This window comes from Mobula birostris, chromosome 22, assembly GCF_030028105.1.
Source record: "Mobula birostris isolate sMobBir1 chromosome 22, sMobBir1.hap1, whole genome shotgun sequence".
Classification (NCBI taxonomy): domain Eukaryota; kingdom Metazoa; phylum Chordata; class Chondrichthyes; order Myliobatiformes; family Myliobatidae; genus Mobula; species Mobula birostris.
In genome coordinates, this window is record NC_092391.1 from 46,254,895 (window position 1) to 46,281,198 (window position 26,304).

General features: G+C 44.1%; 1 protein-coding gene across 1 annotated transcript in view; it reads right to left on the minus strand.

Moving 5' to 3' along the window:
• Nucleotides 1-23,174: 23,174 nt before the first annotated feature.
• Nucleotides 23,175-26,304, minus strand: part of LOC140186440 (uncharacterized) — a 143,898-nt gene continuing 140,768 nt past the window's right edge. The window contains exons 27-28 of the mRNA XM_072240711.1: nucleotides 25,610-25,687; nucleotides 23,175-24,996 (exon numbers count right to left, since the gene is read on the minus strand). Of these exons, the coding sequence (XP_072096812.1) occupies nucleotides 24,833-24,996; nucleotides 25,610-25,687 (242 nt within the window). The 3' untranslated portion in view covers nucleotides 23,175-24,832. The remainder of the gene's footprint in view (nucleotides 24,997-25,609; nucleotides 25,688-26,304) is intronic.

Genomic DNA, 26,304 nt, shown 5'->3' on the forward strand with positions numbered 1-26,304 from the left:
CTCTCTCATGCCTCTGTATTTCCCTTCACTCCAATGTAATACTGATACATCTGACCTTATCTTCTCCCTCTCAAACTGCAACATGAATTCTGTCACTGGCACCCAAGGGTTCCTTTACCTTAAGCTCCCTAATCAATTCTGTTTCATGTGCAACACCCAATCCAGAATAGCCGATCCGCTAGTGGGCTTAACCATGAGCTGCGCTAAAAAACCATCTTGTAGATATTCTACAAATTCCTTCTCCTGAAATCCAGTACCTACCTGATTTTTTTGATCTACTTGCATATTGACATCCCCCATGACTATTGTAACATTGCCCTTATTACGTACCTTTTCTATTTCCTTTTGAAATTTATACCCCACGTCCTGGCTACTCTTTGGGGGCCTGTAGAAGCCATCAGAGTCTTTTTTACTCTTGCAGTTCCTTGATTCTACCCACAGGATTCTGCATCTTCTGCTTCTACATATCTCACTTTCAAAGCATTTGATTTTATTTTTTACCCACCCACTCTGCCTACCTGGCTGTCATTTTGATGTAATGTGTATCTTCGGATGTTAAGATCCCAACTATGATCTTCTTTCAGCCACAGTTCAGTGATGCCCACAACCTTATTCCTGCCAATCTCTAAATGCTCTAAAGATCACCTACCTTACTTTGTATACTGTACGTATTCAAATATAACACTTTCAATCCTCTATTTGTCACCCTTTTTGATTTTTCTCCCAAGTTACACTTCTCCTCATCCCATGGACTGCAGCTTTGCCCAATCATTCATCCTCAATTTCACTGCACACTGATTCGATTTGTATACTGAGTGCCCCATCCTCAGCTCTATCACTCTGGGTCCTGTCTGCCTGCAAACTTACCGTTAAACCCTCCCTAACCTGCCTGCAAGGATAATGGTCACCTCCGGCTCAGGTGTAACCTATCCTTTTTGTACAGGCCATACTTTCCCCAGAAGTGATCATAATGATCCAGAAATCTGAAACACTCCTCTCTGCACCATTTCCTCATCCACTCATTCTGTATCATAATTCTATTCCTGCCCTGACTAGCACATGGCACTGAGTGTAATCCAGCGATTACTACCTTGGAGGTCCTATTCTTCAGCCTTTTCCTTAAATCCTGCTCACTCTCCCATTGAGAATCTTCTGTAGTCGCTCTAAGATATCCTAGACCCTAGCACCTGGGCGGCAACACACCATCCTGGCTTCTCTTTCATGGACACAGGATCCCCTGTCCATCCCCCTAACTATCGAGTCTCCTATCACTGTCATTCTGCCTGACTTTACCCTGTCTTGCTGAGCCCCAAAGCTGGCCATAATGCCTCTAGCTTGGCTGCTGCTGTTGTACCCTGATAGGTCATTCCTCTCCCCCCCCCCCCCCAGCAGTATCCAAAGGGATATATTTATTTTTGAGGGGAACGTCTACAGGAGAACCCTGCACTAACTGCTTACTCCCCTTATTTCTCTTGGCAGTGACCCACCTACTTTCTCAAGCCTGCACCCTGGCTGTGACCACCTCAGTAAAAGCCTCTTTTAAGAGGTTTTCAGTCTCCTGGATGGTCCTGAGTGCATCCATCTCCAGCTCCAGTTCCAGTTCCTTGACCTTGTTAGTCAGGAGCTGTAGTTGGATGTGCATCCTTCAGATGTAGCCATCAGGGAGATTGCCTGGTACCCTGAAAACTCACAGGAGGAGCATTCTACTGACAAAACTACCATCCTGCCTACACTTATTATGCCTCTAGCCTGTGCCTGTTCTTGGCCAAGCTCGATGAGCCAAAGCTAGACCACTTTTACAATGGCCTAGTCTGCTAAAACCCCACTTCTTTTCAGTGACCTTGCTAATGAATCCTAGTTACTATAAACCCAAGCAATCTCCTGCTCAGCAAAAGTCCTGACAGGCCCCATTTGCTTTTTAAAACTGGCATGTAAATTCCACAAGAAACTGTCTCCAACTCACTCCGCAAAATCTCGCTCTGTAGAGAACTCCCAACAACCCTCTTTCACTTTTTAAAGCTGACACGTAAAGTCCACAAGAGCTCACTCCATGATCTCTCACTCTGTAGACAATTCCCAACAACCGTTTTTTAAAGATGATGTGTAAGGTCCACGAGGAACTGTCTCAAACACACTCTGTAACCTTCTGCTCTGCAGACATTTTGGAGGAACTCAGCAGTTCAGGCAGCATCTATGGAGAGGAATGTACAATTGATGTCTTGGGCTGAGACCCTTCATCAAGACTGGAAAGGCAGGGGAAAATATCAGAATAAGAATGTAGATTGAGAGGAAGGAGTACAAGCTGGTAGGTGATAGGTGAAACTGAGTGATGAGGAAGGTGGGTGGGTAGGAGAGGCTGGATGAAGTGAGAAGCTTGGAGGTGATAGGTAGAAGAGATAAAGGGCTGAATAAGAAGGAATCTGATAGGAGAGGAGAGAGGACCATGGGAAATAGGGAAGGAAGAGAGACACCAGAGGGAGGTGATATGCAGGTGAAGAGAAGGGTAGGGGCAAGGGAGGCAGAATGGGAATGGAAAATGAGAGAATGGGGAGGAGAGAGAAATTACTAGATGTTAGAGAATTCAATTTTCATGCAATCAGGTTGGAGACTACCCAGATGGAATATGAGATGTTGCTCCTCCAACCACCTCATACACCACCTCCCTCTTGTTTGATGTACTGCATTCACAAAGCATTGAGTGACTCGTGTAGGAGCAGATACAAAAGTAAATGCAATTGTGGTTTTCAGATCAAGTTCAGGAACACCGAGGATAAATTCTACCCTGCTGAGTGTGCTCCAGTGCTATCCTGTGTGTAGGCTTAGTCAATGAGGAATTGAACAAACTCACAGAGCAGGAATTCAGCACTGAATCCATTTATTTCAAGGGCCTGTCCAGACAATCAATACAACCCAGAGAGTTGAAGCAATAGACTTAAAGACAGCCTCTTTTTTACAACTAATATTAAGCAAATGAATACTCTCCCCCTTTAAAATGAAAACATAGAAGAAATGTATTTTCCTACTTACATACAGATTTAACTCTTTAAGGTATCTCTCTATACTTCTTGGAACTCCATAATAGCCTGGTGTGACCAAGTTTTCATTTGTACATCAGCTTTAGGATTAACCAGGATTTCTCCTGGGCTCACTTACTCTGGAGACTCTTCACCTTCCACATTGATATCCTCTTCGAGCACACTATTGGAAGCGTGGTTGGGCGCAATATTCTAAATGAATGCCCCTCTCCAAACTTAGCTTGAATTTCATGATTGCCATCAACTGCAAAACTAGTATCCAATGTCTAACCACAAATGACAATCAAAGACATACTCATCTACACCATAATGATTCCTGGAATGATGATATGAGCACCGCATTGTGTCATTTTCCAATGCTCCTGTCCTTGCACACTGATTCTTCAGCACTGTCACACCTCATTGCGTCTTCCTCCTGAGTCAAATAGAGTTGAGTGTAGGTTCCCTTTCCACTGTTATGATTAAACTTAGATTTATGGTCACTATCTTCAAAGTGGCTCCCAATGACACTTTATGCATTCCCTAGGATTAGGTCTAGCACTGTCCTATCTCCAGCAGAGCTATATACATATAACACAAAATTCTGGATACATTTTAAGAATTCCTCCCTATCTATTCCTTTCACACTAAAGTGATCACAATTAATACTGGAGAAGTTGAAATGCATTCAGTGTTTCTCCCTTCTGACCGATTACTGTACATGTTCCTGGAGTTGCAGACATTCCTCTGCTACCTCATACTAAGCACCAGTTTTTGAGTATAGTCATAAATAAGTACTGAATGTAAACAAGTTGCAGGGGTTGAGGAGAACATCACATGCATCCAGTTTGCTCCTTTGCTAATATCCACTTACCAGGATGTATATTTTGCTGAAATTGCCAGATAGGCAACAAAATCTCCTTGCACTGAATTCCAGTTCATGCATTGCCTGTGCGGCAACAGGCTCGTAGCTTCATTGCTGCTGAGTCAGGAAGGAAGGAACCGATTTCTCCAGCAGTCCTGTCCTGATCATCATACAAATACTAGCTCATGCAAAATATCATGGCAGGCTGGACTTTGTTGGTCAGGACATTGAATGTAGAGGTTGGGATGTTATACTGCAGTTGTTAAAGACATGGGGAAGCTATGTTTGGAATATTGTGTTCAGTTTTGGTCACACAGTTATAGGAAAGATGACATTAAGCTGGAAAGGGTGCAGAGAAGATTAATGAATATGTTGTAGAGATTTGAGGGAGGTTGATCAGGTTGGCACTTGCTTTTATTGGAGCACAGGAGAAAGAGGGATGATCTTATAAAGGTGCATAAAATTACAGGGATACAGATAGAGTGAATGTGCAGTCTTTCCCTCAGGTTTCAGGAATCAAGAACTGGAGAGTATAGATTTACGAGGAGAGGGGAGATTTAATAAGACCCCGATGTTGTGGCCATTACAGAGATTTGGTTGAGAAAGGGGCAGGAATGGGTGATTAATATACCAGATTTTTGAAGCTTTAGAAAAGGTAGAGAAGAAGGTAAAAGGGGAAATGGGGTGAGTTGCACTACTAATCAGGGACCATATCACAGCAGCACTCAGTGGGGAGATAACGGAGGGGTTAGACACTGAGTCCATTTGGGTGGAATTCAAGAATAGGAAGGGTGCAATCACACTGATGGGATTGTACTTTAGCCACCCCCCCCGCCCCACCACCAATAGCCATCGGGACATTGAGGAACAGATATATAATCAGATTGAGGAAATACGTGAAAATAATAGGCTTGTTGTCATGAAGAAGTTCAACTTCCCTGTTATAAACTTGGACTTTCTTAGTTCAAGGGGTTTAGATGGGGTAGCATTTGTTAAGTGTATCCAGGAGGGTTTCTTAGATCAATATGTCAATGGTCCAACAAGACGAGGGCCTCTACTGGACCTGGTGTTGGGTAATGAGCCTGGCCAGATGACTGACCATTCAGTAGGTGAACAGTTAGGGAACAGTGACCACAGTTCCTTAACTTTCAGGCTAATTATAGATAAGGATAGGTATGATCCTTGCAGGAGAGTTTTAAATTGGAGTAGGGCAAATTATGAGGGTATTTGGCAAGAAATAACGAGAGTTAATTGGGAACACCTTTCTTCTGGCAAGTCTGCATCAGGCATATGGAGGGTGTTTAAAGATCAATTGCACAGAGTACAGGAATTGTATGTTCCTGTTAGAAGGAAGGACAGGGATAAAAAGATAAGAGAACCTTGGATGTTCAGGGAAATGATGAATTTAGTCAAGAAAGAAAAGGAAAAGTATGTAAAGTTTTGGAAGTTAGGATCAAACAGAGCATGTGAGGATTATAAAGAAGCCAGAAAAGAAGTCAAGACAGGAATTAGGAAAGCCAGGAGGGGCCATGAAAAGTCCTTGGCAAGTAGGATTAAGGTGAATGGCAAGGCATACTATACATACATCAAGAGCAAGAGGATAACTAGGGAGAGGGTGGGACCACTCAAGGATGAAAAGGGGAACATTTGCTTGGATGTGGAGAATGTGAGTGAGGTCCTTAATGAGCATTTTACTTCAATATTTACCAAGAAAAAGGACATGGACGACCAGGAGATGAGTGCTGAGTGTATAAATGCGTTAAGGTGATTAGAGGTCATGGAGGTGGAAGATTTGGGCATCGTACTGAGCACTAAGGTGGATAAGTCCCCAGGGCCTGATGGGATTTTCCGCAGATTATGGAAGGAAACAAGAGACAAGGTTATTGGGGCCTTGACCAGTATCTTTGTGTCCTCTCCAGGAACAGGCGAGGTCCCGGAGGGCTGGCTAATGTTGTACCTTTATATAAGAAGGGAACAAGAGAAAATCCTGAAAACTATAGACTGGTGAGTCTCACTTCAATTGTAGAGAAATTGCAGGAGAAAATTCTTAGGGATGGGAAATATGAGAATTTGGGAACCCATGGCCTAATTAGGGAGAGCCAGCATAGTTTTGTGTTGGGCAAGTCATGTCTTACCAACTTGATTGAGTTTTTTTGACAATGTGACGACAGAGATTGATGAAGGTAGGGCAATGGATGTTGTCTACATGGATTTTAGTAAGACATTTGAGTAAGTCCCTCATGGGAGGTTAATCCAGAAGATTAGAATGCATGGGTCCATGGAGAATTGGTTGTTTGAATTCAGAACTGGCTTGTGCATAGAAGACAGTGGGTACTGGTCAAGGGGACTTATTCAAGCTGGAGCATTGTAATTAGTGGTGTTCTGCAGGGATCTGTGCTAGTACCTCTGCAGTTTGTGATGTATATAAATGACCTGGAGAAAATGCAGATAGGTGGGTTAGTAAGTTTGCGGGTGATACCAAGATTGGTGGAGTTATGGATTGTGAGGAAGACTGGCAAAGAATACAGCACAATATAGATCAGTTGCAGGCATGGGAAGAGAAATGGGATATGGAGATTAACCCAGATAAATGTGAGGTGTTGCACCGTGGTAGGGCAAATGCAAGGAGACCCTTAACAGTGTTGCTGAGCAGAGAGATCTTGGGGTCCAAGTTCATAGCTCCTTGAAAGTCAATAGGATGGTTAAGAAGGCTTATGGAATGCTTGCTTTTATTAGTCAAGACATTGAGATCAAAAGTCAAGAGGTTATGTTGCAATTTCATAGAACTCTGGTTAGGCACACAGTTCTGTTTGCCTCACTATAGGAATGATGATGAGGCTTTGGAGAGGGTGCAAAAGAGGTTTACCCAGGATGCTGCCTATCTTAGAGGGCATGTGCCATTATAAGTGGCTGGACAATCCTGGGGAGAACTGATGGATATTTATAAGATTATGAGAGACATAGATAGAGTAGACAGGGGGGTATCTTTTTCCCAGATGCACTTACATCCACAGTGATGAAGTGTTTTGAGAGGCCGATGATGAAACATATCAGCTCCTGCCTGAGAGGCAACTTGGATCCGCTCCAATTTGCCTACCAGAGCAACAGGTTCATAGCAGATGCCATCTCATTTTCTCTTCATTCAATCCTGGAACATCTGGACAGCAAAGATGCATACATCAGGATGCTCTTTATTGATTACAGCTCAGCATTTAACACCATCATCCCCTCAAAACTAATCAATAAGCTCCAAGACCTTGGCCTCAGTCCCTTCTTGTGCAATTGGATCCTGGATTTCCACTTGTAGACCCCAGTCAGTTCGGATTAGCAACATCTCCTCCTCGATTCCTATCAGCACAGGTGTACCGCAGGGCTGTGTGCTTAGCCCCCCTGCTCTACTCGCTTTACACCTATGACTATGTGGCTCAGTACAGCTCCAATACCATATTCGAATTTGCTGATGACACCACTGTTGTGGGCTCGAATCAAAGGTGGTGATGAATCTGCATACAGGAGGGAGATTGAAAATTTGACTGAGTGGTGCTATAACAACATCCTCTCACTCAATGTCAGCAAGACCAAAGAACTGATTGTAGACTTCAGGAAAGGGAAACCAGAGGTCAATGAACCAGTCATCATTGAAGTTTCAGAGGTGGAGAGGGTTAGCAACCTTAAATTCCTGGGTGTTACTATTTCAGAGGATCTGTCCTGGATGCAGCATGTAAGTGCAATTGCAAGGGAAGCATGGCAGTGTCTGTACTTCCTTAAGAGTCTGCGGAGGCATGGCATCTAAAACTTTGACAAACTTCTCTAGATATGTAGTGGAGATGGTATTGACTGGCTGCATCACAGCCTGGTATGGAAACACAAATGCCTTTGAATGGGTGCCTTCCCTGCACCTGAACAGGGTTAGAATTCCTCTTGTCCTCCTTCCTTTCTGCCAGTCCTAAGAAAGGTCTCAGCCCGAAATGTCAACTGTTTATTCCTTTCCATAGATGCTTTGCCTGATCTGCTAGTTCCTCCAGCATTTTGTGCATGTTGCTCTGAATTTACAGGACTGTATAAAATCCCACTTTCCAGCTACATTGGACCCTTTCCAGTTTGCCTACCTCTCAAACCGGCCCACTGATGATGCTATAGACTTAGCCTTCCACTCCATCCTGACCAACCTAGAAAACGATGCCTCATATGCCAGGATGTCGTTCTTCAACTTCAGCTTGGTGTTTAACATAGTCATCCTTCCGAGGCTGGTGGGTAAACTGTCCTCATTAGGACTCAACAGCCTTCTCTGTAACTAGCTCTTGGACCTCTTGGTGGAAAGACCCCTGTCAGTCCAAGCTGGCAGCAACATCTCAAGCTCCCAGCTCACTGAGCACTACTGTCCTCCAGGGTTGCATGCTCAGTCTACTGCTCTTCACGCTGCTGACTCACAATTGTACTGCCGGATTCATCTTAAACTGCATCAAACAGTTTGCTGATGATATGATAGTCGTTGGCCTCTTCAGCAACAATGACAAGTCAGCATACAGAGAGGAGGTAGAGAGGCTTGTCAAATGGTGCGAGAGCAACAGCCTGGGGCTCAATATGGACAAGACAAAAGAGATGATTATGGACTTCAGGAAGGCACAGGTTGTTTGACCACTCTCCGTTGCACATCAATGGCTCTGCAGTGGAGAGTGAAGAGCACTAACTTCCTTGGTGTGCACATAACAGATGATCTAACCTGGACCCACAACACCTCCTCACTAGTCAAGAAGGCTCAGTAGTGTCTGCACATCCTGAGGAGACTGAGGCATGCAAGGCTGCCCCTCTCCCCACTCTAACAACTTTCTACAGGAGCACCATCGAGAATGTCCTATCTGGCTGCATTAATGTGTGGTACGGAAGCTACAGGACCCTACAGAGAACATAAAAACTGCCAAGGGGATCATTGAAGTCTTCTTCCTACCCCCCCCCCCCCCATTTGTGACACTTACTGGGAACGTTGCAGACAAAGGGCCGAAAGTATTATCGAGGATCCCTAAAAGCCATCCGACAATCACTTTGACCTACTACCATCAGGAAGGAGGTACAGAAGCATCAGGACTAGGACTGGCAGGCTGTGAGTCTAATGAATAGTCTGCTACCACCGAGGTCTCGTCACCAGGACAGCGAGCTGTTTACTGTTTGCCTGTGCTGCACTTCACTATGTGCATTTTGAATTATATAATATTTATCTTGGTTTATGTGCTGCGTATTAGGGTTAATGTTGTGTGGGTGCGCCGTGGTCCAATTTAGTTACATATATGTACAGCCAGGTGATAATAAACTTGACCTTGACTTAAACTTGAATCTGCAGAATCTCTTGTGAATACGTTGTCTGCTCATTTACTGATGGCAGATGCGTGTACTAATGAGGTTCTCTGTCAGTTACTGGGAATGTTGCTAAACACTGTGAGATCCTCCAGAGCCACGTCTGTGGTGTCTCTGTGTTAAGGAGCTACCAAAACCAAGCCTGCCCTTAGTTAGGATGGAACAGCAACTTATGTGTTGGGTCTGTGGGATCTGAGAAGTTTTTATTTTACAGATTATTAGGATAAAGATTACACAGAACAGTACAGCACTATACAGGCCCTTGGCCCATGATGTTGTACCGACCTTTTGACGTACTCCAAGGTCAATCTAATGCTTCCTTCCCACACAGCCCTCCTTTTTTCTTGCATCTGTGTGCCTATCTAAGATTCTCTTAAATCTCCCTAATGTATCTGCCTATACCACTGCACTTCTATGCACTTCAGAATCAGAAGGTGTGGCTCATCACTCTGTGTAAAAAAAAACCTACCTCGGACATCCCCCGATACTTTCCTCCAATCGCTTTAAAATTATGTTGTATGATATTAGCCATTGATGCCAGGGAAATAAGCACTGGCTTCCTACTCCATCTATGTCTCTTGTCATCTTATATACAGTAATTCTATTAAGCCACCTCTCATCCTCCTTCACTCCAAAGAGAAAATCCTAGCTTGCTCAACTTGTCATATGACATGCTCTCCAATCAAGGCAGCGTCCTGGTAAATCTCAGAATGAATGAATTGACTTTATTTCTTACATCCTTCATATATATGAGGAGTAAAAATCTTTGTTATGTCTCCATCTAAATGTGCAATGTGCAATTTATAGTAATTTACAATAAATAGTATTTACAACAGGACAGTCAATATAGCATTGAAATGTAATTGTATCAGCGTGAATTAATCAGTCTGATGGCCTGGTGGAAGAAGCTGTCCTGGAGCCTGTTGGTCCTGGCTGTTAAGCTGCAGTACCGTTTCCTTGATGGTAGTAGCTAGAACAGTTTGTGGTTGGAGTGACTTGTGTCACGAACTCCGTGATAGGTTGAAAAGGACCAGCAGAAATGGAACACACCTGGAGTCTGGTTTACTATAAATTAAGACTATATTTATTACTACTACGCATTAATATCATTAAACCGAATAATACAATAAAATACAGGTTATAAACTGTTTTATATATATACGTAAATGTGTGTGGATACGAAAATAATAGTCCAGGAGGTAGATATCAGTCTTACGGTGTCAGGTAAGCTTAAGCAGTTCAGTTCACTTTGTATTGTGTCGAGTTGAATTGATGGAGAGAGAGAGAGTTAATTGAGTTGATGTTCAAGTTGGCAGCTTTAATGGTTCTTGCTTCCGAAGTCTTCAGAGTCACTTTGTGTGACTCCCACACAGACACAGAGGGACAGAGCCCCTTCTAGGGATTGGTCTACTAACCCACGGCACGGGTTCACCACCAGCAGACCCCCACAGGCAAGCTCTTAACCGCACTGGTAATCACGGGTCGAAATTAATCGGTCCGTCGTCACCACCCTCGTGGTGGTCTTAAACTCCACCAGTGGTTTCTCGGATAGCTTCCGCAGTTCTCTCGTGTCGTGTCTCCTCTGTCATTATCAGACCGAAGGATCAACTTTTTATAATCCATCCAAAATTCCAGCGTCCATTAGCTTAACCGCTCTGAGCTGTTACCATGGTGACTTCCCAGCTCGTGTCTCAGCTCACGCCGTATTCTATCTCTCTTTTAATTACCTCCTTGTTCATTAGACTGCTGAACTTTCTAGCAGTTTCTCACCTGTGTGACACTTGGGTCCCCAATAGTCCTTTGGGTCTTTTTTACAGACCTCTCTTTGTAAATGTCCTGAATAGTGGGAAGTTTACATCTACAGATGTACTGGGCTGCCTCACTGCCTGGGATGTACAGTTCCCATCCCAGGCAGTGAGGCAGTCAGTCAGGATGCTCTCAATTGTGCCCCTGTAGAATGTTCTTAGGATCTGGGGGCTCATACCAAACTTCTTCAACTGTCTGAGGTGAAAGAGGCGCTGTTGTGCCTTTTTCACCATCAGCTGGTATGTACAGACTACGTGAGATCCTTGGTGATGTGCCTAGGATCTTAAAGCTGTTCACCCTCTCAACCACAGATCCATTGATGTCAATACAGGGTAAGCCTATCTCCATTCCTCCTGTAGTCCACAACCAGCTCCTTTGTTTTTGCGACGTTGAAGGAGAGGTTGTTTTCTTGACACCACTGTGTCAGGGTCACCTCTCCAAAGCTTCTACATCCTTCCTATAAAGAGGTAACTAGAATTCAATATAATACTCCAAGTATAGTCTGACCAGGTTATCAAGGAACTGCAACATTACGTCATGGCTCTTGAACTCAGTCCCCCAAGGCCAGCACAGCACACATCTTCTTAACCAGTTTTTCAACTTGTGCAGCAACTTTGGGGGATCTATGGATGTGGATCCCGAGATCCTTCTGCTCCCCCAAACTGCTAAGAATCCTTTCATTAAGCTTGTACTTTCTGCCTTCAAGTTCGACCTTCCAATATGTATCACTTCACACTTCTCCAGATTAGACTCCATCTGCCACTTCTCAGCCCAACTCTACATCCTATCAATCTCCTGTCCTTAGCAGCAGCACCCTTCTGTGGAAATTACTATGGAAATGAGGGAGAATCTTAGTAAGACACTTTGCTCACATCGCTACCACCACCACAGAATACTTCCAGAGCTGAGATTTCAGCACAGGAGGACACCCACATTAATGGTTTTACACAGGAGAGAGACTCTTAGTGGTATTTGTAATCATTGTTATCCATGGGATGTCTGTGCTTCTCTCCAATTATAGATTGGATAATGAGTAGTGAACATTTATTTGGTTTGATAAAGGGTTTTGAAACCTGAAACGTTGACTGTTTCTCCACAAATGCTGAAAGTGAGGGTGAGGGAAAGATGTGTTTGGTGGTGGGATCCAGTTGGAGGTGGCGGAAGTTTCAGAGAATTATGTGCTGGACGCGGAGGCTGGTGGGGTGATAAGTGAGGATCAGAGGAACCCTATCCCTGGTAGGATGGGGTAAGTGCAGATGTTTTCCTAGTGTGGCCAGCTGTATATAGGTGAGACCAGACATAACCATTCAGGACCTCAAACAGTCCTTCCAGGTGAGGTGACACTTCACCTGTGAGTCTGTTGGGGTCATATACTGTGTTTGGTGCTTCCAGTGTGGCCTCCTGTATATCGGTAAGACCTGCTATAGATGGGGACACCACTTCGCTGAGCATCTACCCTCCGTCCGCCAGAACAAGTGGGATCTCCCAGTAACCACCATTTTAATTCCACTTCCCATTCGCATTCTGATATGTCCATCCATGGCCTCCTCCACTGTCGTGATAAGGCCACACTAGGCTGGAGGAACAACATCTTATAATCCGTTTGGGGTGGCCTCCAACCTGATGGCATGAACATCAATTTCTCAAATTTCCAGTAATGCCTCCCCCCCCCCCCACCATTTCCCATCCCCTTTTCCCTCTCCCATGTTATTTTCTTGCCTGCCCATCGCCTCCCTCTGGTGCTCTTCCCCCCTCCCCCCCACTTTTTCTTTCTTCCATGGCCATCATCAATCAACTTCCTAGCTCTTTGTTTGCATAGCTAGTAATTCACTTGATGCCCAGCCACATATGTCGGTGTTCATTATCAGACAGCTGTTGCTGAATTTTTTTGTGTGAAGGCCATCTTTGCCCTCTTGATGCCTAAGAGGAGGTTTCTCTTGGCTGCTCAGAGAGCTGTTCTGTCTCCAGACTTGAAGGTAGGGTCATGGGCTTTTAGTAGGGAGCGAACCTCTGCATTCAGCCAAGGCTTCTGGTGGGCCGTGACATGACCGTTCTTGAGGTACCAACATCGTCTGCACATTTACTGATGTAGCCAGTGACAGATGAGGCATGCTCCTCGAGGCCTGTGCCTTCTCTGTTCGCAGTGGCTCCCTTGAACACCTTCCAGTTAGTCTGTTCAAAACAGTACTGAGGCATAGAGATTGCCTCATTAGCATTTACAGTGGTGGTTCTTTTGACTGGTTCCTCTGTTTTCAGCAATGGTTGGTATGCTGGGAGGATTAACATTATGGATATATGGTCAGAGAAGCCAAGATGAGAGTGTGGGATGGCTCTGAAACTATGGGAACTGTTTGCTACCTCTTTATGATGCATGGAGTTGCTTTGCCATTGGAGGGAACTAAAGGTACTGTGGTGATGTCAGCAGTTGTAAAAAATAAACATTCTTCTACTAGTGAATGTTTCTGAATAGTTTTGTTACTTAATTCCTCAACACAGTTGATCAACTGTTTAACAAATTTTGGATCAATTTTAACCCATTGCCCCCAGCAATTTGGAACCTGCAAATAAAAGCCCAGAAAATTGAGGAATTTGTTGTGCCACTGTAAAGCTGGCATATGTGTTTAGATCAACACACACAAAATACTGGAGGAACTCAGCAGGCCAGGCTATGGAAAAAAAGCACAGTCAACATTTCAGGCCAAAACCCTTCAGCAGGACTGGAGAGAAAATGCTGGATTTCAGTTCAGCATTCAACACTATTATCTCACAGACGTTGGTGAACAAACTCCTACTCCTTGGTCTAAATACACCACTGTGCAACTGGGTGTTGGACTTCCTAACCAACAGACCTCAGATAGCCAGGATGCACAACCGCTCATCTCTCCCCATCATCCTCAACACGGGTGCCCCTCAGGGCTGTGTGCTGAGCCCACTGATGTACACTCTGCTCACACATGACTGCATGGCCATTCACCCGAGTAAACACATTTTCAGGTTTGCTAATGACACAACAGTGGTGTGACTCACCACCAACAATGATGAGATGGTATACAGAGAAGAGTTGGAAGAGCTCGAGCCCGGTGCCAGGCAAGTAACCTCTTCCTCAGTGTCAACAAGACGAAGGAGTGGTGTAAATGACAATTATTTTAAAAATAGTTATGTATTCTTTCCTGGTTCAGCTCAGGGTATTTGCATATATATTTGCAAACAAATGAGATGATAAACTTGTTCAAGGCCACAAGAAAACATTTTAACAGAACTAGCACAGATGCAATACAGAAAGAAAAAACAAATCTCAATGGTACGAGCAGTACAGAAATCAAAATAACACAGTACTTGTCATTCACTAAGCAACCCAATCTGGAGGGGGCCATAGATCTGACAATCTCATACGCAGCCTGTTTTATCTCTATCTCTGTCTAACTCTGACTCGATATACTCTGACTCTCGAAGTACTGTTCCCTATCTCAGAACCAGCTGAAATCCAACCTAAAAACAAAACTCTCTTTCCACTGGACAAAGAAAATGCTCCTTTTTATACCCTTCAAGACCTCTGACACTGGTACTTTTCTATCTTTCTTGGTGGTACCAGCTCCATCCACGCCTATCTCTTATGATCTTCTGACCAGACAAACATGTTTTTCACCACTTCCCACTATTATATTTGTAGACTTCCTTGATCTTCTCAAAACATTGCTGTGGACTGGTTCTATTGTACTCTCTCTTTGAGAGGATTAGAATATAAAAACAAGGGTGAAATGCTGAGACTTTGTAAGGCACTAGTGAAACCTCGTTTGGAGTATTGTGACTAGTTTTGGTCCCCAAATCTAAAAAAGGATATGCTGACATTGGAGAGGATGATTACAAAAATGATTCTGGGATTGAAAGGCTTATCAAATGAGGAGCGTGTAATGGCTCTGGTCCTGCACGCTGGAGTTCAGAAGAATGAGGGGGATTCTCATTGAAACCTATTGAATGTTGAAAGGCCTAGATAAACTAGATGTGGGGAGGATCTTTACCATGGTGGTGGAGTCTAAGACCAGAGGGACATCATTTAGAAAGGAGATGAGGAATTTCTTTAGTCAGAGAGTGGTGGATCCATGGAACTCGTTGCCACAAGCAGCTGTGGAAGCTAAGTCATTGGGCATATTTAAGGCAGAGGTTGGTAGATTCTTGATTAGTCAGGACATGAAGGAATATGGGAAGAAGGCAAGAGTTTGGGGCTGAGAGGGAAATGGATCAGCCATGATGAAATGGCAGAGCAGACGATGGGCCAAATGGCCTAATTCTGCTTCTATATCCTATCGTCTTAAAACAATCCCACTTCAAGCTAACACCATTTTGTCTGACAGACTTCCATTTTATTTTAGCATATAACAAAGAAGAATTGCATTTAGCTTTTTTTCTTACTGATTGTTATTGACTTCAGAACTCGTACCACTCACACCCTTCGTTACATCAGCAGCACTGCAGTGGAAACTGCAAGTAGTTTCAAACTCCTGGGAGTGCACACCTCGCACAACCTCTCATGGTCCACGAACACATTCCACATAATCAGGAAAGCTCGCCAATGCCTTTGCTTTATGAGAAGGCTGAAGAGAGTTGGACTATGTACATCTATATTTACATCCTTCTACAGATGTGCAGTAGGGAGCATCCTGACAAGCTGCATTATTGCATTAGGCAGGAAGGCTCTACAATGGGTAGTCAAAACTGCCCAATGCATTAGCAGCACCAACCTACCGGCCATCAAGGATATATATGTGGAAAGGTGCCAGAAGAGGGTCAGTAACATCACCATGGATCCCACCCACCCTGCTCATGGACTGTTTGTCCATTCCCAATAGGAAGCAGGTTACATAGCATCCACCAGACTCAAAAACAGTTACATTCCCCAAGCAATAAGGCTGATCAACACCTCCACCCACTAACCCACCCCTTCACAGCCTCAGCTACTACTACTTCATCATTTCCTGTCAGTCACCTTATTTACAGACACTCCTGTGCCTGTTGTCACTTTATGGACATTGTCATGGTCCGGTCTATGAGGTCCATATTCCGGTTCACAGTCCGGTCTATCGACCCTTGCTCCAGGTTTTCCTGTCTACCCTCTTTCTGTCCTTGTTGAGCTCTAATTGAGACAGCTGATGCTCGTTGGAGCTGGCTGCATAAATACCTCCAGGGACCAGGGTGTGGCGGCTGGATTGTTCTTGTTCTTACTCCTTGTATCCCTTCCTCTGCTTTCTGTTTCCTCACCTGAAGCCTTGCCTTGCCTTGCCTTGCCTTGCCAGTAGCTCTCACCTCAACTGAAGTTCTCATCTCGCCTTGCATTGCCTGAAGCCTTGCCTTGTCTTGCTGGTAACTCTCACCTCATCTCGCCTGCAGTCTTGTCCTGGAGCCACCCTGTACCTAGCTGCCTTCCTGTCCCTTGCCTCTGTTGGGTAAGCCAGGCCGTCTTGCCGTTACCTGCGGTTGGTTCTGAGCCTTCCTGTTCCATGCCTCTGTTGGGTGGTGATCTGCGCCCTTCCCAGGAGGAACCTGCCTAGCCTCAAGCCTGAAGACTCCAGCCTCCTGCCTCCTGCCAAACCTCGCCTCTAGCCTCAAGCCTGAAGACTCCAGCCTCCTGCCTCCTGCCAAGCCTCCTGCCAAGACTCGTCTCTAGCCTCTAGCCTCAAGCCTGAAGACTCCAGCCTCCTGCTTCCTGCCAGGCCTCGCCTCCAGCCTCAAGCTTGAGGACTCCAGCCTCGTCCTTGTCTAGTTGTAGGGTCCGAGCCACAGGCAAGACCCAGGTACTGGGTCCTTGTCCAGTCTCTGGCTCAGAGTGCAAGCCCAGGCTCCTAGGTCTCTTGTCCAGTCCTGTTCCGGGTTCCTGGTTTTCGTGTCCATGTCCTTGCCCTCAGCCTGTATCCTAGTCCTGTCCCTAGTACTTCAGTGTCTGTGTCTTGCACTTGGGTCCGTTCCCAGCCACCTCCTTATGACAGACATACAATCAATCTAGGTAAATAAGCTTTCTAGTGTATTTATATTTATTGTGTTTTTATTTATTATAGTGGATTTCAGTTAATTGGGCCGTTGGTTATTCGGGGAAGCCATTTATTGGGGACAACTCATAAAGAACAAAAATTAATTGAGAAAATAGTTGGGATTCCCTTCGTTATTTGGGCTACTATGGTGCTTAATAGGGATAGGGGACTGTTGCCGAACAGTTTCTAACTAGCGTCATTTGTCTTTGCTCGTGTTAGACACTGCACTTAGAACAAAGTTTTTAAAAAGCATCAGTTGTGTGTTTGTGTTCAAAGGGCAGAGATTTTTGTCCCTGATAGTTGACGAGAAATAAGCAGTAAGGCAATTCAGAACTGTTTTGCTCAGTGCGGTTCCAAACATTCAGGCTTGGAGTTGCCAGAAACAGCTGGGAGTGACAAGGAAATGATTTCACTCCATCAACAATTTAGGATCTATGAAGAATTTGAATGTATCGATAATCATTTGAATGTTATCTTTGGTCGTCACTGGAAACTTAGCTTTCACCTGCAGTTCCAAGTAGCTGTTTGCATGCGCGGGTGCACTGCTTCAAAGGGCAGACTAAACCTGCTGAGAGTAGCCAGGGGGTGAGATAGGGACATTCCTGACCTAGCATGCAAAGTCTTTCATCAAGATGGTGACCTTCCAGCAGGACTTGATATCTGTGTGGTCCAGAAAACAGCCCATTGTTCAGAGAGTCCATAAGACAGCTCTGCCGTTTGCTCATGGCTGATTTATTTTCCCTCTCAACCCAATTCTCCTGCCTTCTCACTGTAATCTCCTCTGTTACACACTGGGGATGGACAGTGATGAACAGTCTTGCATCTTCCCCTCATCACCTTAGTAAATCCACAGTCTGCAAAGAGGTGGGTGACTTGAGTGTCTCTTCCTCACTATGGCCATCCTGAGGGCAGTGTGGAGTGGAAATGATACGTTGCCCATACAACAAGAATCTGACTGAGTGGGCCCCTCTCACCACCAATCAAGCAAGGTCCTAGTGCCTGTTGGTGAGCTTTGGTGATGAAGCATTCTGCAAAGGTGATTTGGACAGCTTGCTCCACAGTATCCATTTGAGTCCCTATCTCGCAATGTCTGCAGGACACTTACTGTCAACCACTACGTATAATGTAATTTTTAAAATTCACAGATGACCCCCCCCATTGGTAGATTTTGAGATGGTGAAGAGAAGGCTTGTAGGAACAAGATAAGATTAGTTGATTTGTGTCACAGCAACCACCTTGCACTCAATGTCAGTGAGACTAAGGAACTAATTGTGCACTTCAGGAAGGGAAGTCCTCATTGTGGGGTCAACTGGTCCAACCAATTCTCTGTCAAGTGCTGAAGTACTCGGGATCTGTTTCGGAAGTGCTGAGGCATGTAACAAGAATTAGCTGGAGCAGATTTGGAAGGTCAAACAAATACTGGACCTGTGGCTACACCATACTCTGTACGAACTGGGATGAACTTGGTCATTGGGTGTGATATAAGACCATAAGACATAGGAGCAGAATTAGGTCATTCAGCCTATCGAATCTGCTCTGCCATTCCATCATGGCTGATCCCAGATCCCACTCAACCCTATACACCTGTCTTCTCGCCATATTCCTTTATTGCCTTGACCAATCAGAAAACTATCAACTTCTACCTTAGATATACCCATGGACTTGGCTTCTATAGCAGTCTGTAGCAGAGCATTCCACAGAAGCACTACTCTTTGTCTAAAAATATTCAACCTTACCTCTGTTCTAAAAGGTTTCCCCTCAGCTTTGAGGCTGTGCCCTCCAGTTTTGGATACCCCTAGCATAGGAAACATCCTCTCCACATCCACCTTATCTAGTCCTTTCAACATTTGGTAGGTTTCAATGAGATCCCTTTGCATTCTTCTAAATTCCAGTGAATACAGGCCCAAAGCTGCCAAACACTCCCAATATGTTAATCCCTTCATTCCCAGAATTATCCTCGTGAGCCCCCTCTGGACTGTCTCCAATGATAACATATCCTTTCTGAGATATGGGGCCCAAACCTGTTGATAATACTCCAAGTGCAGCCTGACTAGTGTCTTATAAAGCCTCAGCGTTATCTCCTTGCTTTAATATTCTATTCACCTTGAAATAAATGCCAACATTGCATTTGCCTTCTTTACCACAGACTCAACCTGTGAATTAACCTTCTAGAAGTCTTGAACGAGGACTCCTAAATTCCTCTGAACCTCTGATGTTTGAATTTTCTTCCCATTCAGATAATAGTCTGCACTATTGTTCCTTTTATCAAAATGCATTATCATACATTTCCCAATACTGTATTCCATCTGCCACTTTTTTTGCCCATTCTTCCAATTTGACTAAGTCTTACTACAATCATATTGCTTCCTCAGCACAACCTACTCCTCCATCTTTCTTTGCATTATTTGCAAATTTTGCCACAAATCCATCAGTTCCATTATCCAAGTCATTGACAAACAATGTGAAAGGTAGCAGTCCCAAACTTGATCCCTGAGGAACTCCACTAGTCACTGGCAGCCAATCAGAAAAGGCTCCTTTTATTCTCACTTTCTGCCTCCTGTCTGTCAGCCATTCCTCTATCCATGCCAATATCTTTCCTGTAACACCATAAGATTTTATCCTGTTAAGCAGCCTCATGCGTGGCACATAATCAAATGTCTTCTGAAATTCCAAGTAATTGACATCCACTGCCTCTCCCTTGTCTGCCCTGCTTGTTACTTCCTTGAAGAACTCTAACAGATTTTTCAGGCAAGATTTCCCTTTACAGAAACCATGCTGACTTTGACTTATTTTATCATTAGTCTCCCAGTACCCCGAAACCTCATCCTTAACAATAGACTCCAACGCTTTCCCAACCACTGAAATTAGGCTAACTGGCCTATAATTTCCTTTATTTTGCCTTCCTCCCTTTTTAAAGAGTGGAGTGACATTTGCAATCTTCTAGATCTTTGGGACCATGCCAGAATTAAGTGATTCTTGAAAGATCCTGACCAATGCATCTGTTATCTTTTCAGCAACCTCTCTCAGGACTCTGGGATATAGTCCATCTGGTCCAGATGATTTATCCACCTTAAGATCTTTCAGTTTTCCCAGCACTTTTTCCTTTGTAAGACCAATGGCATTCCCTTCTGCTCCCTGATACTCACAGACCTCTGGCACACTGTTAACGACTTTCACAATGAAGACATATGCAAATTTCTAAGTTATCTGCCATTTCTTTGTCCCCGTTACTATCTCACCAGCAGCATTTTCCAGTGGTCCAATATCAACAATCACCTCCCTTTTACTCTTTATATAACTGAAAGAAAACTTTTGGTATCTTGCTTTGTATTATTGACGAGTTTGCCCTCAAATTTAATCTTTTCCCTTCTTATAGATTTTTAGTTGCCTTTTGTTGGATTTTAAAAGCTTCCCAATTGTCCAGCTTCCCAGTCACTTTTGCTTCCTTATATACCCTTTCCTTGGCTTTTACGCATTCCTTAACTTCTCGTCAGCCATGGTTGCCTATTCCTGCCATTTGAGAACTTTTTCTGTGGGATATATCTATCCTGCACCTTGTGAAGTACTCCCAGAAACTTCAGCCATCTCTACTCTGTCATCATCCCGACCAGTATTCTCCAATCCACCAGGGCAAGCTTCTCTCTCATGCCTGTGTTATTCCCTTTACTCCATTGCATGTGACTTATGCTTCTCCCTCTCAAATTGCAGCATGAATTCAATCATGTTATGATCACTATCTCCTAAGGATTCTTTTACACTAAGTTCCCTAATAAGATCTGGGTTATTACACAACACCCAATCTAAGATAGTCTTTCCTCAAGAGCCCTGCTATGTTGGCAGCTGGCCAATTTCATTCATCTTTTCCGTTTCGAACTGTCCCAAACAGGAGGGCTAGCTGTGGTGGTCGCTGCCAACTCTTGCATTAAAGTTGCCGAGAACAAATAGTGGCTTTTGAGAAGGGATTTCTTTGATGGCAGCACTGAGTTCATCATAAAACTTGTCCCTGGCTTCCTGGGAAGAGGTTAATGTGGGTGCATAAGCACTGATAATGCTAACCAGGCCTACAGACATTTGAAGCTGTATCCCGAGCAGTCTTTCAGTTCCTTCAGCTGGTGGTATGATGGTGTCAACTAGCCTGTTTCTTATGGTGGAGCCAACACCGTGCTCCCTGGGCTCTTCTGGTGGCTTTCCATGCCAGATGAAGGAGGTCTTCCTCTCGAAGGCTTCCAGAGGAAGAGAGCCCTGTATCTTGAAGGAGGACGATGTCCATCTGCAGTCTGCTCAGTTCATTGATGATGACTGCGGTCTTGCAGGCGTCGCTCGTATCTTGCAGGTCTTCTGTAAGATCTTTACATTCTGTATGGTCCATACATTCCAAGTACCTACCTTGAGGGCTGGATACTTCTGAAGTTTTTTTTGCCAGGTGTAAGGTTATTGATCCACCTGTCGGGGGTTCCCCAAGCCCCACACAGCTGTGTGGACCATGGCGAAGCAACACCAATTTGACTGGGGACTGCCCAGTGAGGTCCTAGGACCTCTCCCGCAGTTAGAAACAGCCCCTGGCACCTCACTCTTCGCCAATCAAGTGCGGTGGCTTATCACCGGTAACTGCTGCTTCCCGTATTCTGTCAGCACTGAGTAGCAATGCTGGAATGTCCTCTCCGGGGCGCAAACCTGTGTGGGAAGATTTGAAGAACCAGCTATTGCCAATGCAGTGTGTGCCCCCCTGTCCATATCACTGATGTAGTCCAAGCGAAAGGCAAGCGCCGATACAGCTTGGCACCAGTATCATCGCAGAAATTGCCAGAGTGAAGTTGTAAACAAAATCAAACTGCCTTTGGGACCCCGGTTCTGGATTTCTTCTTTGGGGTTTACTCCCGAAGCCTTCTCCGTGGATGGGTATGACTGCAAGGTAGGAGAGGTTTAAAATCAGTTTTCCTTCTCCTATGCGGGCTGTCGTCCAAGGCTGATGGGGCCCACCCACCCGAAGCAGCTGGTTTTGAGGCGCCAGCGGTCCACCTTTGCCCATTCTCTTGTCAGTAGAAACAGTTCCGCCGGGCCCAGTAGCTAAGCCATACATGAAGGCTTAGAGTTGGATTTGGGTTGTCAGAGGCTGTTACTGTCAGATGCATGTCATTTGGAGCACTTTATAGGTAGTGGGAGCTTATCTCCACTGCCACTCCCAGCTATGACAAACTTAGGAACCTTAATATGGTCTGAAAGAAGCTGCAGCTTCTGCAGGTGGAGTTGTCAAGGACACTGGAGAGCTCCCTGCCTTTCCACATCCCACATGAGGAGAATTCCACTATTCTGCCTGTGATCTCCAGTGCTCTAATTGTGCAACAGGAAGAAAAAGTAAATGAAAAAATCTATATGAAATGTATAGCCTCTGCCTCTCCTTGTCAAAGCCTGAACTCCCCACTTTACCACTGGTTTGCTCACACAATGGTCGCTCCGCTTAAACCTAACTCCTTTTTACTAGTCCTTGCCAAGTGCCTAATTATGCACAATTCAACATTTCATTGGGGACTGTAGCATGTGAAATGTCCCAACTCCCCCCATTTGCTTGATTTGAACTCTCTCCCCCTCGGCCCTCCTATAGAATCCAATATTTCCTTGAGAACTGTGGTGCACAGAATGCCCCAACTGCTCCTGTTCGCTTCTGAGGTGGTGAAGGTGTTGCCCAACTTTGCATCTTTAGCCACTTCCATCAGGAGTCCGGAGCTACAGTGTTGTTTCCTGTCAGCACTTTCGGATCATCCAGTCGCAGTGGAAGTCAGCAGCCAGGGCAACAGGTTAGGATGTTGCCAGCAGTTGTGGAAGCCGGCAGCTCACTTAGCATGGGTATGATGTGCACATTAATCAGCAAGAGCGAGTGTAATGGTACTTTGTATCAGCCATGAGGAGCCAGCCACCAATCACCCCCTTAACTCGTGATTGAGAAGTTGCCTCCTCACAGAAAAACACCCAGGCTGGATGCACAACAATCATTGCCCCCAACAATATACACCATCTATGGGATTGCCATCGCGACCACTCCAATAGCTGTGGAGGTATGGCAGGTTGTGTACTTTGTGGGTGACAAACTGAACATACTTCAGTAGCTGATGACCAAGTGATTCTTTATTCTAATAGTCTCTACAATCACTACAGCAGCTGAGAGCATAATTTGTAAAATAAAAGCAGCATTAAAAACAGTCACTTTTAACAATTGACGAAATACAATGAATAAATGGATGAGAGTTTCCACATACTAATACCAAACATCTCACTAACATCATGAAAGGCTTTAAGATTGGAAAATCTGCAGTTTACTTCAGCGCACTGTTGCTATGGTGCATCATAAAGGCCCCAAAGGAGGTCTGTGTCCCTTTGCATTCAAAGGGTGTTATTCATTGGTGGCTGCTTGAAGGAAAAACAGCATGACAGCAGTAGGAAAGTATTTAACACCAGTGCTCAGAAGGAACAGAAGAGTGATGAAATCAGCTCCAGTAAGAGAAACAAGTCAGCTAGCAAATTAACATAACTTTCCCTTAGACCACTCCCAGCTTTTATTACAAAATACATATTGGCAGGAAAAATCCTACACATTTCTCTGCCCAAACTCTGATACAAATTGTGTTAATAAAACTATCTTCTTTAATTATTGTGTATGCAGTCTGCATATGGGATTGTTCCTGCATCATCTAGGATGTGCCCTCTTCTCATTGTCACTGTCAGGAAGGAGGTACAGAAGACTGAGGCACACACTCAGTGATTCAGGATCAGTTTCTTCCCCTCTGCCATATGATTCCTAAATGGACATTGAACCCATGAACACTACCTCATTTTAATATTACTGTTTTTGCATTATTTGTAATTTAGCTATTTAATATGTGTGTGTGTGTCTGTGTATGTGTATATATATATATATATATATTCACTGTAATTGATTTACTTTTTCTTTTTATATCATATATTGCATTGTATTGCTGCCATGTAGTTAACAAATTTCACATATGCTGGTGATATTAAACCTGATTCTGATTCAATCACACTTTTCTCACTGTATTGGCTAGGATTACAACAATATAGGTCGTACCTCAAATATCTCAGTGACATAGCGTAAAATACTAATTATCCAAATCCCGACAGTAGTCTTAATGGCTCGACAGGCTTTCTTTCCCACTTGAGACACCCAGGACCATTCCCTTAAAACTCATTGGTGCTTAGTTCCCTAGCTCCATCTACATTTAACAGTTCTGTCCCTCATTCCTTTTCAATTTAATATTATTAAAAACAGCAATCTACAAGGCTAGCACAACAAAGACTTGAGGGTGCTGGATGATCAGACCTTGGAGGTGTATAGTATACTGTGATCTTATTGTATTAAAACAGCCTATTGCTCTTGTGAAGAGGATTAACAATATAATTTGATACTGAAGTACATAGAGAAATTAGAAAAGGTGAACTATCATGAAATGTAGAAAATTTCAAGGACAGCCTTAAAAGAAAGCAGCAGAAAGATATATTTTGCTCAGCAATTTCATATCTTAAACTCAGGCAGTAAAAACCACAAGCAAAAACAGAAGGGAGAAGGAAATTAGAGTTAAACAAGTATCCGTATTTACTCACTGAGCTTTGCATATTATTATTAAAATATTTCAGCTAAATTCCTCTAACCTGGAAAAAAGTACCATTTAAAGCATTAATTAAATTTCAAAAAGATATTATTTGTGCATTGTATGGGGCAGCTACATGTGATAAGTGCCATTCTTATTCATCCTCCTGGCTCATTGTTTCCTGGGAGGTAACACATTTTCCTTGAAATAGCCAGGATTGCTGATGTTCCCTGCTGGCTTGTAGACTGCCACCACAAAGAATGTGCCTTTCCCATCCGTTGCTTGTCCAGCCCCCATCTCTTTTGTTGCCTTCCACACCAGCTGGGTGAAGTGTCCTGGAATCAAAACCAGAGGAAGATGGGCCAACACCATTATAGAGTTATACAGCATAGAAACAAGCCCTGCAGCCCATCAAATCTATGTCAACCAAAAACCACCCATTTCCACTAATCCTACATTGATCCTAGATTTTTATTCTCCCCTCATTCCCTACAGATTCACTCATCTACAAGAGTAGCAACTTATAGTGGCCAATTAACCTACCAACATGAATTCTGGGACATGGGAGGAAATCCATGCAATCACAGGGAGAATGTGCAACTCCATAATGCAAGATGAATGAGAAATAGTTGTGATTGGGTTTCACACCCCTCTCCTTCCCCACTCCCCCAACCCTCCCCTCCCTCTCTAGGCCCTCCTTCACTCTCCCTCCTTCCCATCTCTCTCCTCTCTTATCTCCTTTCCCAGGTCCTTTCCCATCTCCCTCCCTCAAAGGACCCTACCTCCCCCTTGCAAATCCCAGCATCTGCAATTTCTTGTGTTTCCAATTTCAGTGTAAAATTTCCTCCCAAAGGCTGCATTTTGGGAGATGGTGACCTCCAGCAAACTGAAGCCAATGAAACTGAATGAATCTTGAACATCAACCTACAAATGCTCTCAAACACTTACCTGTCTTACTACTAAATCCTGGAGCTTTGAAGTTGTAGTCCTGAATTTCATTGTACCAGGATTCACTCACCTCTTTCCCTGAAACAAATAAAAATTTAAAAGATCATTACATTTCAGATACACTCTGTCTGCAGATCTGACGACAATTCTCCTAGTCTTTTACCTGTTATAACTAAACCCAAGCTCAATTTGTTCCTTCACGACTAAGTCATCAAGACTACAGAGACTAATCATAAAGAGATTTGATTTCAGCTGCTATCCCTGGAAGCAGTAAAGTAGAACAATAAAAACAAAAGCGAACCTCAAAGTCCATGCCATCAGCTGATCTGTGCCTTGATCCCCATGTCTCCTAATACTCTAGGTGTCTAATAATTCATTGATCTGAACTGTGAACGTACCCAATCACTGGAACCTACAGCTCTCAGATACAAGATTTCTTAAGATGTTGTTGGGTGTCATTGAGTTGTCGACTCATGTCGACCCTACATTGGTCGGAAACACTCTCCCTCAATCTAGCCATCAAGCCATTTAATAATTTTGAAAGTTTTTATGAAATAGCTTCACATTCTTTTAAACTTAAGAGCATAAAGTCTTCCTTGTACGGCAAACTATTTCTAGAACCAGTCTCATGAATCTTTGCTGTACTTCCTCAAAGGCAAATAAGTCTTCTCTTAATTAAGGAAAGCAAAACAGAG